Source organism: Aspergillus ruber (genome assembly GCF_000600275.1).
Source record: "Aspergillus ruber CBS 135680 unplaced genomic scaffold scaffold00022, whole genome shotgun sequence".
NCBI classification, from domain to species: Eukaryota; Fungi; Ascomycota; class Eurotiomycetes; order Eurotiales; family Aspergillaceae; genus Aspergillus; species Aspergillus ruber.
The window spans coordinates 142,887-156,765 of record NW_024467318.1 but is presented as its reverse complement, the minus strand read 5'-3'; the positions used below and the strand labels follow the sequence as shown (position 1 = coordinate 156,765).

The 13,879-nt window shown below is 49.8% G+C and overlaps 7 protein-coding genes across 7 annotated transcripts; 5 read left to right on the top strand and 2 right to left on the bottom strand.

Annotated features, from left to right (window-relative positions):
- Window positions 1–34: 34 nt before the first annotated feature.
- On the top strand, window positions 35–1,484 carry EURHEDRAFT_156706 (uncharacterized protein). The gene is made up of 2 exons (XM_040777803.1): window positions 35–248; window positions 345–1,484. The coding sequence occupies exons 1-2, from the start codon at window positions 168–170 to the stop codon at window positions 1,161–1,163; spliced, it is 900 nt and encodes a 299-aa protein (XP_040636961.1). The 5' UTR covers window positions 35–167; the 3' UTR covers window positions 1,164–1,484.
- Window positions 1,485–1,555: 71 nt separating this feature from the next.
- On the top strand, window positions 1,556–3,198 carry EURHEDRAFT_156531 (putative 3-ketoacyl-CoA thiolase). Its single transcript, XM_040777802.1, has 2 exons — window positions 1,556–1,740; window positions 1,790–3,198. The coding sequence occupies exon 2, from the start codon at window positions 1,861–1,863 to the stop codon at window positions 3,100–3,102; it is 1,242 nt and encodes a 413-aa protein (XP_040636960.1). The 5' UTR covers window positions 1,556–1,740; window positions 1,790–1,860; the 3' UTR covers window positions 3,103–3,198.
- A 238-nt stretch (window positions 3,199–3,436) lies between these two features.
- EURHEDRAFT_414473 (mitochondrial 54S ribosomal mL50 protein) lies at window positions 3,437–5,090 on the top strand. The gene is made up of 3 exons (XM_040782444.1): window positions 3,437–3,919; window positions 3,971–4,427; window positions 4,479–5,090. Exons 1-3 carry the CDS (start codon window positions 3,480–3,482, stop codon window positions 4,749–4,751), a joined length of 1,170 nt encoding a protein of 389 aa, XP_040636959.1. The 5' UTR covers window positions 3,437–3,479; the 3' UTR covers window positions 4,752–5,090.
- Window positions 4,782–6,079, bottom strand: EURHEDRAFT_504543 (uncharacterized protein). The gene is made up of 3 exons (XM_040785815.1): window positions 6,004–6,079; window positions 5,464–5,953; window positions 4,782–5,404 (listed from the first exon to the last, which is right to left on the bottom strand). Exons 1-3 carry the CDS (start codon window positions 6,021–6,023, stop codon window positions 4,958–4,960), a joined length of 957 nt encoding a protein of 318 aa, XP_040636958.1. The 5' UTR covers window positions 6,024–6,079; the 3' UTR covers window positions 4,782–4,957.
- A 156-nt stretch (window positions 6,080–6,235) lies between these two features.
- Window positions 6,236–8,041, top strand: EURHEDRAFT_379333 (putative protein kinase C substrate; the record flags this gene model as incomplete). Its single annotated transcript, XM_040779159.1, has 3 exons — window positions 6,236–6,341; window positions 6,401–7,342; window positions 7,392–8,041. 3 exons carry the CDS (start codon window positions 6,236–6,238, stop codon window positions 8,039–8,041), a joined length of 1,698 nt encoding a protein of 565 aa, XP_040636957.1.
- Window positions 8,042–8,257: 216 nt separating this feature from the next.
- EURHEDRAFT_414469 (uncharacterized protein) lies at window positions 8,258–8,494 on the bottom strand (the record flags this gene model as incomplete). Its single annotated transcript, XM_040782443.1, has 2 exons — window positions 8,258–8,305; window positions 8,352–8,494. Coding segments are annotated over 2 exons (180 nt in total), but the record flags the coding sequence as incomplete, so codon positions are not given.
- A 3,009-nt stretch (window positions 8,495–11,503) lies between these two features.
- EURHEDRAFT_460643 (putative topoisomerase family protein TRF4) lies at window positions 11,504–13,644 on the top strand (the record flags this gene model as incomplete). The annotated part of the gene is made up of 2 exons (XM_040784665.1): window positions 11,504–12,985; window positions 13,036–13,644. 2 exons carry the CDS (start codon window positions 11,504–11,506, stop codon window positions 13,642–13,644), a joined length of 2,091 nt encoding a protein of 696 aa, XP_040636955.1.
- Between the last annotated feature and the right edge of the window lie 235 nt (window positions 13,645–13,879).

Here is a 13,879-nt window from a genome sequence, read left to right as displayed (position 1 = left end):
CTCAACGGCTACAGATGATGCACTTTGCCCGTGCATGATCGATGATTTCAATTTCCGATCTGCGTGCTTCACGTCTTGATAACCCTTGATATTTCGATCCTACTCACGGGTTATATACTAGTACACGCACCGACACAAAGAGCACTGTCGGGAACCGGCATACCGGCATGTTTACCTTTTCGACTAAGCGTCAGTGGACGCCCGATGGGTCGATCGATTCCGAAGACATCGCGAACCGTGAGAAAAAGGTACGCAGCTCTGTGGATCCAAACCATTGATTCGCTCTGGCGGTCAGCCTTTATGATTCTAATTTCTTTGTCAGTTTGCTAACACTCGGATTTTAGAGACTCCGTCCGCTAACTTTACGCACTCCACCGGATACCTGTCAAACAACTTTCTGTGAAGCCAATCAGCTGTTCCCTCAGCTTCATCTCTCTACATTGACACCAATTGAGCCTTCGGACGACGACAGCGATGATCAGCACCGTTCTGACAATGCGGCCCTTCCTACCACAGCTTTACATCGCCCACTTCCTGGTTCCTCGTCAGATTCGTCGATGGACGTCGACAGTCCCCCATTGTCGATGAGTGGTGAAGGCCTGTCACCATCGTCAACGAGCACGCAACATATCCATGGCAGCGTTCAGCCGTCGCCCATTCCTCACAGCCTCATCAACCAGTCATTGAACATTGATGGAGGGCATCCAGTCACTAACAACCAAACACCTTTCGCCAACCCAGATTCCAATGTCGCCATGGATCAAGATTTTATATCTGGGGCGGAAGTTTCTGGCTTGCATCCGGATGCTGCAAGAAATCATGAAACGGTCTGGTGGACCCTTCCAGGTATTCCCAGCCCCATTAGTGAGGATGAGGGTGTTTGTGTGACTGGGACCGGAACACCGACGAGCGAGGCCGAAACACTATATGCTACATCTCACTCCGCGTCATCTCATTCATATGGTGTCCATCATGACCAAGCACTATGGAACATCGATATGCAAGCACCGTCTACCAGCAACAAAGAACCTGAACCATCTATCCCCGCCGCAAATATGGCATCGAACAAGAAGAAACTCAATGTTTTCATGGGCTATCGCGCTGACTGTGATAAATGTCGACAAAAGGTGCCTGGTCATTACAGCCACATTATACACACTTGAGCGCTCTTCTTTCATCCTCTTAAAAATCGCCTATTACATTGTTTCTCTATGGTAGATCATGGTGGGTTTCCAGCGTGTGATGCCATGTATATTTTTATGCATTCGTTCGTGTTCAAGCTTAGCGAGCGTAAGGTTTGTGTTTGCAATTTTTTTTATTATAATACGGCAGGAACCGTCATATGGGTTTGGTCCACGGAGTCCCAAGGGTTATGTTTATACCATTCGCAGGGAGTTTGGGATTTGTTCAGAAAAAGATTCAACTGGCAGTGTTGGTTGGATATTGTATTCAATAACCTCTCGCTCATTATGTATTCTACAACATACCGGACTTAAATGTCTGCGGTACAGATGACATAGGCTTAATGCGCTAACTAGTTATCTAGTTATCAATGTAAACCGTTCTCCTACTGTGCTCGAATATGAAAGACTCAACTCTGTCTACAATTTAACGTCCTTCAATGCTTTGTAGCTTTCCAAAATGACCCGCTTCCCGGGTAAATACATTAGCCACTCCTCATTGCCGGCCGTTCGACGGACCGCGGGCGGAATTTGGCCGGTTGATTGTATATGAAGATCGGTTTGTGCCCGCCTGCTGGGTTCAATTTGAACGACACTGATGTTCTTAGAACCTCCTCATTTATAACTTCACCGTGCTTGGGTTGTTCATTTGCTCTGGCTACAGCTTGCGAAATACAAAATGGCCTCTCCTATTCCCCGGGGCCTCCGCCAGGTCCTCCAGAAAAACCCCAACGATATCGTTATTCTCTCCTCCCTCCGTACCCCAGTAACTCGCGCGAAGAAGGGCGGCTTCAAGGACTCCTATCCGGAAGAACTACTTGCCAATGTGCTCCGCGCGACTCTGGAGGCAAACCCAAAGCTCGACCCGGCTCTGATCGAGGATGTTGCGATTGGATCTGTCTTGCAAGAGCTCGGTGGTGCTAAAGCCGGCCGTATGGCGCAAATCCACGCTGGATTCCCCAGCACAGTCCCCTTCCACACGATCAACAGACAATGCTCGTCGGGATTGGCAGCTATCACGACAGTCGCGAACGGGATCCGCGCCGGCGCGATCAACGTTGGTATCGGTGGAGGAATGGAGTCAATGACCCGGAACTATGGATCTCGGGCTATTCCCACGGTGCTGTGGCCAGAGTTGAAGGAGTCGCACTCCAAGGACTCCCGCGACTGTATTATGCCCATGGGTATCACTTCGGAGAATGTCGCTGCGCGGTACGGCGTCAACCGTGCGGATCAGGACACTTTCGCGGCTGAATCGCACAAGAAGGCCACTGCTGCGCAGAACTCCGGTCTCTTCGACTCTGAGATTGTCCCCGTCAAAACTTTGTCGTTTGACCCAGAGAACCCAGAGACACCACCCAGGGAGATTGAAGTCACCAAGGACGACGGTATCCGGCCCAACATCTCCGTCGAGAAGATGGCCAGCCTCAAGCCTGCGTTCTCAGCGACTGGCACCAGCACCGCCGGTAACAGCTCCCAGGTCAGCGACGGTGCTGCCGCAGCTTTGCTGATGCGCCGGTCTACCGCTACTGAACTCGGCCTGTCATCATCGATTAAGGCGCGCTGGGTGGGTAGCTCCGTCGCCGGCTGTGCTCCCGATGAGATGGGCGTTGGCCCCGCAGTCGCAATCCCTAAGCTCCTCGAGACGCTCGGCATGGGCGTGTCTGATGTCGGCATCTGGGAGATCAACGAGGCGTTCGCCTCGCAGGCTCTGTACTGCACGCGCAAGCTCGGAATCGACGAGGCCAGGGTTAACCCTAAGGGCGGTGCTATTGCCATTGGTCACCCGCTTGGTGCTACTGGTGCTAGACAACTTGCTACTCTGTTGCCAGAAATGGAGCGCTCCGGGCTAGAGGTTGGTGTTGTGAGTATGTGCATTGGTACTGGTATGGGCATGGCCGGTATGTTTGTTCGGGAGTAGTTCCTTGTATAGTTTAACATTAGGTTCTTTGCATGTATGATATAACAGTGCATATGTATGTATATACGAGGTTATACGATTTTCAATCTCAAAGCAATGTTCATTTAACTGTACTCGGAGTATATGGATTAAATGCCTTCCCATATTACAAGGATAGCGTGCACTTTTCCACATAACCTGTAGCCAATTGACAAGATATCAAAGAAATATTCTCAAAAATAACATTCAGGATAAAAATGATATCCGCATACAAGTACATAGTTCAAATGCTAAAGATCACGTGAGCCCCCCCTTCGACCGCCCGGCCTTTTCAACTTTTCCACCTCCGCGGCCAATTTTCTAGGTGATTGTCAATTAAACGACCCCCAACCACAAACATGCGACCCTCGGCACGTCTACTGGGCCTGGAGGTCCCCAGCTCGCGAACCCTCTATGTCTGCTCGAGCTGCCGACAAGAAGCCCGTCCGCGGCCGATCCTAGCTCGCCAATTCCTGCGCAACGCCTCGACTTCTTCCGGCTCGACTCCGCTCACTGAGAAAGTGCGCCGCAAGCTCTGGGGTACGGAAAACCCGCCTGGTATGAAGGATCCGTATGGTGGACCTGGTGCATTGGAGAAGAAGTTGAGGGGGAATCAGAATGTTCAAGAGGAGGGTGCTGGTGAGATTGTGGAAGCGGCGGAGCCTGCTGAGGTTGCGGAGGCGGTTGGGAGGGAGGATGCTGATTATGTGCCTGCGACGTCGTGGGAGGGAATTGAGAAGATTGGGCATCTTGGGGGGTGGGAGAATTATCCTGCTACTCAGTCTGATGAGTATAGCCCGTGAGTTTGTCCGTATACATTTGGTTTCGGACGGGTGCTAAAGCGATATAGATTCATGCTCAAGCAAAAACTCACCAAGCGCGAACACATCTACCTGGCCGCTCACCAAACCGCCGTAGAACTTTGCCTACTGCACGCCCTGAAGAAGCCATTGGCGAGCATCTACAATGTTGTCGAGCACGACAAGTCCGTTTTCAAGATGATCTGGAAATGCAAGATTCAGCCGGGTGCCAATGGCCAATGGGAGGGTGTCGTCTACCCCAACAAGCAAACTGAGGCTGCTCTGGTTTACATTTTCGAGCAGATTGGTGGTCAGCCTGAGGGTGCTGTTGCGGAGGCCGCGGGCGAGACTGAGCAGGCTGAGGCTGAAGCTGAGGCTTCGGCGGAGGAGTTGGACGAGGGTGCTTATGTGTCTGAGACTTCCGGGCTTCCGTTCTTCGGGTACCAGGATGTTCGTGACAAGGGGTTCCTTTCTTTGGCTTTAAATGATCCCGCTGTCAAGTTTGCCGTATGTCCCTCCCCTGCTCGAACCCCACGATGCAGTACTGACCAGAAGTAGTTCCTGAAGAGATTCTCCCAGCTCAGTGGTCATTTCCCCGACCCTATCATCCACCCGACCTCCAACGTCAAGGAAGTTGTAGACCTCATCCTGAAGTCCTTCAATCCCAAGCCTACCAAATTGGCCGACCAGCTTTTCAACAAGGCCAGCCTTCAGAGCCGGTCGAATGTCAAGATCTTCGCCAAGAAGCAGAGGTCATCAGACCGGGATGAGGAAATGGGGAGGAAGAAGGTTATCGAGGCTGAGCTTCGTGCCCGGGGTCTTATTGCTTAATTGACAGGCAGAGGATGAGATATGTTTGATATTGGTTTATGTCGTATATGTAGTATCTTTTCTCTTCTAGCATGTCTTAACAAGAAAAAATGCTTGTACAATAGATGATTTTGTGTTAGACCATCCTCTATTCAAGATTATAGTATATACTACGGTCCAGTAGCCGACTCCTGCGCCAAACGCCTCATCCAGAATATAAAAGAAAATCACCTCTTCGCTCCAGCAGGGATCGAGAACCCTCTCGTCATGAAATCATTACCACTCTTCTTACCATCCTTGGACTCCTTGGTAAATAGACTGTTAATATTCTCATTGCCTCCCATCAACTTCTTCCTCTTCTTGCGCTCACTTTCCTCTTCCAAGACCTTCGCGGTCAGCGATGCCGTCGCTGCATTCTTAATACCAGTGTTTGTCGTTGGAGTAGATGTGCCACTGCGGCTGTTGGTTGTCTTCCCAGCTCCGGTGGCTTCGGGCTCGTTTGTAGAGTCGCCGTTAACGTTCTTCTTGCGCTTCTTCGAGCCGGGGGCTTTCTTGAGGGAATGCGTAAGGCCTTGCTCGGCGAGTTTCTGACCGCGGGCGATGAGGCGTTGTTTATCGGTTTCTTGGGGTGGGAGGATGTTGATTATATTGTCTTCGGTGTAGGATTCGTTGCACTGCGCCAGTTAGCCATATCGCTCCCCGTGGGATAAAATCGGAACGGGCGTAAACTCACCTGCAAGCATTTATCCCCCTTAAGCTGCCTAACCGCCTCCTCAGAAAACACATGTCCACAAGGCACCAGATAAACCGACTTGACGCCAGGCCCCAACACCTTCGCCGTAATCGGACAAATCCACCCCTCCCTCTTCTCCCCCTTCCCAGTTCCAGTCTCCCGTCGATGTTCCTCCCCACGCTCCGTATCAACCTCAAACCTTAACTCCACCACATCCCGTAGACTCTTAACACGCCCGCACAGAAGCTCCTCGCAGTCCGCCTTGGAGCTGATTCCTTCTGCCTCCTCGCCGGGGAGCAGGAACTTGAGGACGGCGTCTTTGTTGTAGAGGTTTCCCGTGCAGTCGGAGACGATGGGGCGAGCTAGAGGGGCATGTGAGAGGGGACAGGTTGTCCAGAAGTGGGATTGTACTTCGCGCTGGGCTTCTTTGACTTGCGCAGTGCTGGGGGATTTGGCGGCTTCGCGGACGAGTTCGCGGCGGGTAGGGATGCTGGTTTTGTTAGTATGGTTTTGCAAATGAGATTCTTTGTATAAGCTTACCTTCCTCCGTCGTTACCCATTTTGACTATAGCTATGAACGAGAATGTAGTGTCAATGTTGTAATGTACAATCACCGCGCGCCACAAATTGATAACTAGCGGATGACTAAGACCCCGGATTAGATGCGATGTTATCACCAGCTGGCCAGAAGCTCTCCGCATTAATTGTTAGCAAAGGTACAGAGTACAACGGGGAATTGAATGAGAAGAATCGGTGTCCACTCAATGTCATCATGATCTTCTCTCAGAGCTCGCTTTTCCTCGCTGTGAGCTTAGCAGCGTCGACAGTAGTCGCTACGAAGGATGGCTCGTCTCGACCGCGAGGTGTTGCTCCGGAATGTATGTTCACCCATTGGGACTATACCATTTGATGACCTGAAGTTAATAATATGCTGCAGTCGCCAAATTCTACAAAGACCCGGATATTTTCGCCTGTATCTCCCACCCAGCACTCCAAGTCTCCTCCTCCGCCATAAACGACGACTACTGCGACTGTCCCGACGGCAGCGATGAACCCGGCACATCAGCCTGCTCGCACATCTCCCACCACTCCCCATTATCCGTTGCCGATCGCCCGGGGGCCAATGATCTCGATCTCACCTCTGCCCTGCCGGGATTCTACTGCAAGAACAAAGGCCACCGGCCCTCGTATGTCCCGTTCCAACGGGTCAACGATGGTATCTGTGACTACGACTTCTGCTGCGACGGCAGTGATGAGTGGGCCCATGTAGGTGGTACCAAGTGCGAGGACCGATGCAAGGAACTCGGCAAAGAATGGCGGAAGAAGGAGGACAAGCGGCAGAAGTCGATGACCGCTGCGTTGAGGAAAAAGAAAGATTTACTGGTTGATGCTGGGCGTCAGGAGAAGGAGATTGAAGATGATGTGCAGCGTTTGGAGACGGAAATTGAGGCGCATGAGATTAAGGTCAAGAATCTTGAGACGGATCTGGAGGAGGTGCAGAAGCAGGAGCAGAGCAAGCTTGTTAGGGGGAGAAAGAAGGGGAAGGTTAATGTGCTGGCTGAGGTGGCTAAGGACCGGGTTGAAGAGCTTCGGGAGAACTTAATTGAAGTTCGTAAGGAGCGGGACGAGACTCGCTTGCAGGTTAAGGAACTCGAGGCCATTTTATCCAAGTTCAAGGAGGAGTATAATCCCAACTCCAACGATGAGGGCGTCAAACGTGCGGTTAGCAGCTGGGAGGAGTATGCTGCCAAGGGTCACAGCGATGGAAACCACGCCCGGGATCGGGACTTGGATGAGATCTCCAAGCCTGACGACGAGAAATCGGGAGTCAACTGGGAGCACTGGGAGAATGAGGAGGACAGCTGTGAAATGGATGCTGGTGAGTTTTCTACATCTCGGTTCTATCTATGTGGTACTAACCATTACAGTCTATCATCTTGCAGCCTACCTTCCTCCATCGCTGGTTAGCTTCCTTGAAGACCAGTTCATTGTCTTCCGTGGCTTCTTGGAAAAGAACGGCTTCCTATCCAAGAAGTCCGTGGAGTCCGGCTCCGAATCTCAGGCCGTGCAGGATGCGCGCGAGGCTCTTAAGGCAGAAGAAAAGAGCCTTGGAGAGACCCGGAAACAATTGCGAAACAGGCGAGAAGACCTGGAAATCAACTACGGCCCAGCATCCGTTTTCCGGGCGCTCAAGGGTGTGTGCATCGTTCGCGACGCTGGCGAGTACACCTACGAGCAGTGCTTCCTGGACCAGACTAAGCAGAACTCGAAGAAGGGCGGTGGATCGATGCGGATGGGCAACTTCCAGCGCATTGGCAGCACCACCATCGAAGAAGTCAACGAGACGGGCGACATTGTGACTGTGGAGCGAACTACCCTGGAATATGTACGGGGCCAGACGTGCTGGAACGGACCGGCGCGGTCGACCAAGGTGGTCTTGGAGTGTGGAGAGAACAATGAGATTCTGAAGGTGAGCGAAGATGAGAGGTGCGTGTACTCGATGATTGTCACTACGCCGGCCGTCTGCGCCGGAGGAGAGGAAGAGGACGCGGCCCCAAGGGTCAAGGACGAACTGTAGCAACAACACCAACTCAAGTTAGCGTTTACTACTATTTAGCAATTTTCTTCGTGAAATTAGCATAACACGAGCTACGACTACAATTGGACAATAAGGTCCCAAGATGGATATGTGTATTCAAATATAAACATGCATTGCAATCCTAATCACCATAGTCATAGTCCACCGCCGGAAATTGCACTCGGAGACGATGGAACGGGTCGGAATCGGAACGGTCCGCTTTGGTGCTATTCACAAGGGAGTGGATATTGGGCACATTTAGTGCTGTTTACATTATTATTTGACTCTCTTTGAAGAGAAGAAGACATACCTTGCACGAGCTGCAAGAGCAAGAGTTGCAGTTGCCGGAGCAGCAGTTGCATGCGCAGGGAGACATTGTGAAAGTTGGTAGTGGTTTGACTGAAAAGTCTTTAAAAAGTATTTGAAAGGCTTGTAGTAGATTGAGAGGATTCGAGCTGATGAAGAGAAGAGAGGACGGAGAGAGGAAATCGACGACGTTTATATACCTTTTCTCCCGGTCTACATCGGGGGCTATGTACTGGCTATCTGATGACGCCCCCATCCACAGCTGAAATGACGCTTTGTTCCCTGCTTGTCCAGCCAATGTAAATCCCCGATATGGATGTTTTCTTTTCTATACAAGACAAGGCAACCGCCGAAGCCAAAGTTTCTTGTTTCGGGCGGTGCTCATTGCCCGCTTCACTTTGCCGGAATGGCTTCACTGGCTTCTGTCCGATGCGGGTGGTGCCATGGATGGACTTATTCGTTCAGAGGGGTATTTTTTTTTTTTTTTTCTTTTTAATCATGCCACTCCCTTCTCTTATTCTTGCTATTATCGTTGTTACTGTAGTCGTGCTACATCTGACCTGGAAATGATTTCATGCATATGCATGTCACTAGCCCCCGATACTATCGCTGATACGGACACTCCGTCTATACTACTGTATTTACGTGACTATGCCGCAGGTCCACTTCGGAAACGATGCCCTATATTATACGGAATATACATAGAGACCAGATTGTCACTACACACAAGGTCTCTTTACAAACAGCGAGTACGGAGCACAGTGCTCAGTCCAATCTGAGTCGGACGGAGCAAAGCGCTCGCACAGACCTGAATCCGGCCATGATTATGACCTGCAAAGAAAGTATCTATCACGATACGATTTGTATTAGTCTTGTTGGGGCCACCGACTACGGAGACGAAATCAGCCTGGATTCTAATGAAAGGAGAATGATTGGCACGGCGCAAAAAAGGCGCAAATGTTACTATTATGGGTTATAGATGGATACCCGCGCAAGCCGAGGAAATGAGGAAAAGTTTTCTTGTCGATCGGAGTCAGAGAGAGGGCGAAAGGGAAGAGGAAAAGTTTACTTGGAGGCAGGCTGGTTACGGTCTTTTCCGATTTACGCAATGGGGAAATAGCAGTTTGTAAGTGGGATGCAATAGTGTTCAGAGCCGTATGCCGTATACGTGGTTGAATCTTAGGAAGATAGAGTATATGCAATACTCATAGAGCAAAGAAAACAACAAAACAACTGTCAAATGCAAAGATCTCCCAGATTCTCCCAAGGTATTAGGAACCGAACAACATGTCCAACCAGGTGACCATATCACGGACTACCTTGGGGACACATGAGTTTATACAGAGTTCACACATGGATAGTTTACGTGCAAGATGTGCAGTGGATTTCTAGTCTATGCGTATCACTTGCATACAACCAAGTCATTCGTTCAACCTTCTCCACGCAACACCACTTCACAAGTCATTCCCAACTAACACGATAACCGAGGGGTTTTTGCTTATTTCTACAACTCAAGTCAGCCGAGTTCATTCTCATACGTAGAGTCCCGTGGGATGCTACTCACGGGGCACTGGCAAGCGCCGGCAGGGCACTGGCACGAAGCACCGCAGCTGCAAGTGTGGTCGGAACCTGGAATACTTCATCAGCACAGGCACAGATACAGATACAGATGCAGATTACACGAGGCAAGTGGCTGGAAGGGGTATATCTGATATCCTGGACGATAGCGAGAATGCTATTCGGCATCGACAAGGGTGATGCTGATGATGCTGACCCCGCGCGTCCATACATTACCCCGCCATCGCCTCGACGGAATCCAAGGCAAACAGACAGAGAACAAGGAGTCCTACTTACCCATGATGATTGATAGATAAAGTTATCTGAGAAAAATCAATGAGAAATCAGATGGACAGATAGAAGTTGATGAGGAGGATAAAGAAGAATCTGAACGGTGCGGGACAGATGCGGCATTTATATCCGTCGCAGGTAAATGACTTTGGCCTCAGGCAGAACTCGTTACATTTCGATGCAGAGCACTGAACACAGAGTAGTATTGTTCTTGATACTCTTTGAACTAATCATCTTTGTTTCTGGCTTGTTGGTCCTACACTGACTTCATTGTGCCGGGCTCTTCATGTGGAGCATCCAATGATAGTACACCATATGTATCTCGATGCCTCTTGAGTTGGATATGAGTAAGACAGGCAATAGCCCTGCAGCTGAGATGTCTTGAATCCTTCAATCTGACACGTATATACACATGAGTAACTAGTTAGCAGAAGCTGCATAGCTCTGTTGACATGACAACACAACCTGTGAATTTATGATCTAATTGAGCCAAAAGGAAGGCCAGGGTTATCCCAGAGCTACAGGAGCAAACATGGGTTCTTTGGGGCAGAATATGTATTAAAGCTACAACCCAACTGACAATAAGCGTGTCAATCCATAGTCGCTTGACCTGGAACGCTGTCGAAGGTGAAATCAATAGCATCGTATCAGATCGACTCACTCTGAGCTCATTTGAGCATGAATCAGTCTACCTTAATTCTTTGTTTGTTTACAGAGTAATGTAAATATATAAGAAGCCACAAACGAAGCCCAATTGAAAGACAAAAGACAACTCGACTTGTTCTTAGTTTGATTTCATCACAGTATCCTCTTCGCTCCTGAAGATAACCATACATTGCATTATGATTCCTTGTAGCGCATAAATCTTGTCCACACCAGAGACCAAAGTGCCATTAGTTGATACTGGACGAGGTGGTATCGAAGCCACTCATGCCTTGAGTTCTATGAACTCTTGGTAAGGGTCGTTAATAGAGACTGGTGTCTAAGCACCTCGGACTTATTTGTTCGGCAATCAGATATCTTGGGTATATGTCAAGTAATAAGGAGTCCAACACACGCTTTTCAATGCTAAGCATACCGGCACTTCATAAATATCTTTATCAATTTCTGCTAAATTCACATGTACATAATAGTGAAGACACCTTTGGCGACGTACGCACGTGACAAACCCTATGTTCACCGCCTTCCCGATCATCCGCGAAATTTTATTGTAGCTTCCCATAACTTCCCTGCATCTTGCTGTCGACTACTCTTTGCGTTCATTCCTACGACTTTCTTTTTATACGTCAAGAACTGTAGCCCCGCGCTATGATGCCGCCTGCATTTGAATTTCAGGGCAATCGCGGTGGCGACCGACGCCACAATCCCAGACACAATTTCACGTTTCGTTATGCGCGTCCTCACATCTCCGAACGGCCGCTTCTCAGATCGACACGGGAAACCACCCCAGAACCCCTTGTGTCCGCTGGCCAAACAGGGGAGCAGAAATCGGCTATGAAGTTCGCACCATTAGCCGACCTCAGCGACAGCGAAGAGGAAGACATGGATGTCTCCGATGACGACGCATCGCATCCTCGCAAGAAACGCGCACTTGAGAACGGCGACACGGCTCCTGCTCCGGCTCCGGCCCCGCCTGCTCCAAAGTGGTCTAACCCGGATCCATATACAGCCTTGCCCCCGCCCGATGAGAGCCAAACGAAGAAGGTCGACGTGGTAAAGTTGATTCGGAAATCTCGCGCGGCGGCGAGCGCGGCGGATTCGCAAGCGACCCAAGCGGACACGGCGGTAACGACTAATGAAGATTTTATCTCGTTAGGTGATTTGCCTGGTGGCAATGACGATGAAGAGGATGAAGAAGATGAAGTTGGGAATCCCAACGCTCCAGATAATGCACCCAGGGGACCTAGGGCAGGTGACTCTGCATTTGGTCGGAAGAGAACCTATGACGACGAGTTAAAAGGGCATTCTAAAAAGACAGGAAAGCCAATCAGCCGGTATTACCCCGACGCCTCTGTCCTCGATGAATGGAGGGTTCGTCAATCGCAGTCAGGGACTCCTTGGCTTACTCTCATGCCGCCCACATTACACCCTGGCACAAGACTGCACAATGAAATTGTGAGCTTCTTCCATTGGGTCAAACCTAATTCCTTTGAACAAATCGTCCGGGAAGATCTAGTACTGAGGCTGCAATCCGCGTTCTCGCGGCGATACTATGGTGTCCAAATCCGTGCCTTTGGCTCCTTTGCTTCTGGAATGTATCTTCCTACTGCAGATATCGATTTGGTCTTATTATCAAGTAACTTCATCCGCACAGGCGTCAAGACCTTCGGAGAGCGGAAAGGCCAGATCTATGCATACTCTGCATTTCTCCGCTCTACAGAAATCGCTGTCCCCGGCTCGATTGAGACTATTGCTCATGCGCGAGTCCCAATTCTGAAGTTCGTGGACAAGTTGACTGGTCTCAGAGTTGATTTGTCATTTGACAACGACAGTGGCCTAATTGCCAACCGCACATTTCAACAATGGAGATCTGAGTATCCTGCTATGCTGCCTATCGTCTCCATTATCAAGCAGTTTTTGCTCCTGCGCGGTCTCAATGAAGTCGCGACTGGCGGATTGGGTGGATTATCCATTACTTGTCTTGTCACTAGTCTTCTCCAACACCTGCCGCACGGCCATCTTGAGCCGAACCTAGGCAGTGTTCTTATGGATTTTTTCGACTTCTACGGTAATAATCTGGATTATGAGAAAGTTGGGATACGACTCAATCCGCCGGGCTATTTCAACAAGGTAGGCTTCGATCCAAGGAATGAGGTATAGGACTGAATTAACGAAAGCAGAGAGTCTACAATGACAATCGCCGCCTTACAATTGAAGACCCCAACAATGCTAGCAACGACGTCTCAGGTGGTACTAGGGAAATCGCGTTGATCTTCCAATCCTTCTCTGATGCATACCGGAAGCTCAAAGAACGGATGATTTCAGCCTCGATGGGACAGTTTACCCATACCAGCATTTTGGACACTATCATTGCCGCAGACTACGACGAGTATACGGAGCAAAGATGGCAGTTGCGTCAAGTTTTTGATAATGACCCTCGGTTCGAGCGTTTTCAGTCACTTACGCCTCCGCCACCACCCCCGGGTCCTCCACCAGCTGACCCTGCTTCTCCGCCGCCGCCGCCGCCTTCCCGTCCATCAGCCAACTTAAGATCATCACAGCCTCCTTCACCTCCTCCTCCATCGGAAAAGCTGACTAAAGCACAACGGAGGCATAATGCAGGCAAAGATCGCGCTACTCGGTTAAGACGACTACGTCCGGATTTACATTCTATTCCAGATTCTATTAGCAACGACCAAGCGATGAAACTCGGCAGTTACAAGTCACAGAGTGGCATGGATAGAGACTTGATGATCCGAGAGAAGGCTTTAAACCTGAGAGGGTCATGAATAGTCTTCTGGAAAGAAAGGCTGGATAGCCTTTCCTTATTTTCTTGCCGTTGATATGCTAGTGCATGATCGATGATTGTACCATCGTGCGGTCTCATTTATCTCCTTACTATCCCCTATTCTGTCTTGATATGCGATACCCATTCACATGTATTATGTGGTTTGCCGTTTTTGTATTCTTCAAAATTTATAGAGGCGGAGTGGTATTCCTTTTTCTTTTTCTTTTTTTTTTTTT

Excerpts from the sequence above, each read along its gene's own strand:
- EURHEDRAFT_156706 (XM_040777803.1), top strand. The coding sequence starts at position 168 with ATGTTTACCTTTTCGACTAAGCGTCAGTGGACGCCCGATGGGTCGATC. Across the intron at positions 249-344 it reads TCGCGAACCGTGAGAAAAAG|AGACTCCGTCCGCTAACTTT; the intron begins GTACGCAGCTCT and ends CTCGGATTTTAG.
- EURHEDRAFT_156531 (XM_040777802.1), top strand. The coding sequence starts at position 1,861 with ATGGCCTCTCCTATTCCCCGGGGCCTCCGCCAGGTCCTCCAGAAAAAC.
- EURHEDRAFT_504543 (XM_040785815.1), bottom strand. The coding sequence starts at position 6,023 with ATGGGTAACGACGGAGGAAG. Across the intron at positions 5,954-6,003 it reads ATGGGTAACGACGGAGGAAG|CATCCCTACCCGCCGCGAAC; the intron begins GTAAGCTTATAC and ends TAACAAAACCAG. Across the intron at positions 5,405-5,463 it reads AGGGGGATAAATGCTTGCAG|TGCAACGAATCCTACACCGA; the intron begins GTGAGTTTACGC and ends TAACTGGCGCAG.
- EURHEDRAFT_414473 (XM_040782444.1), top strand. The coding sequence starts at position 3,480 with ATGCGACCCTCGGCACGTCTACTGGGCCTGGAGGTCCCCAGCTCGCGA. Across the intron at positions 3,920-3,970 it reads CAGTCTGATGAGTATAGCCC|ATTCATGCTCAAGCAAAAAC; the intron begins GTGAGTTTGTCC and ends AAAGCGATATAG. Across the intron at positions 4,428-4,478 it reads ATCCCGCTGTCAAGTTTGCC|TTCCTGAAGAGATTCTCCCA; the intron begins GTATGTCCCTCC and ends GACCAGAAGTAG.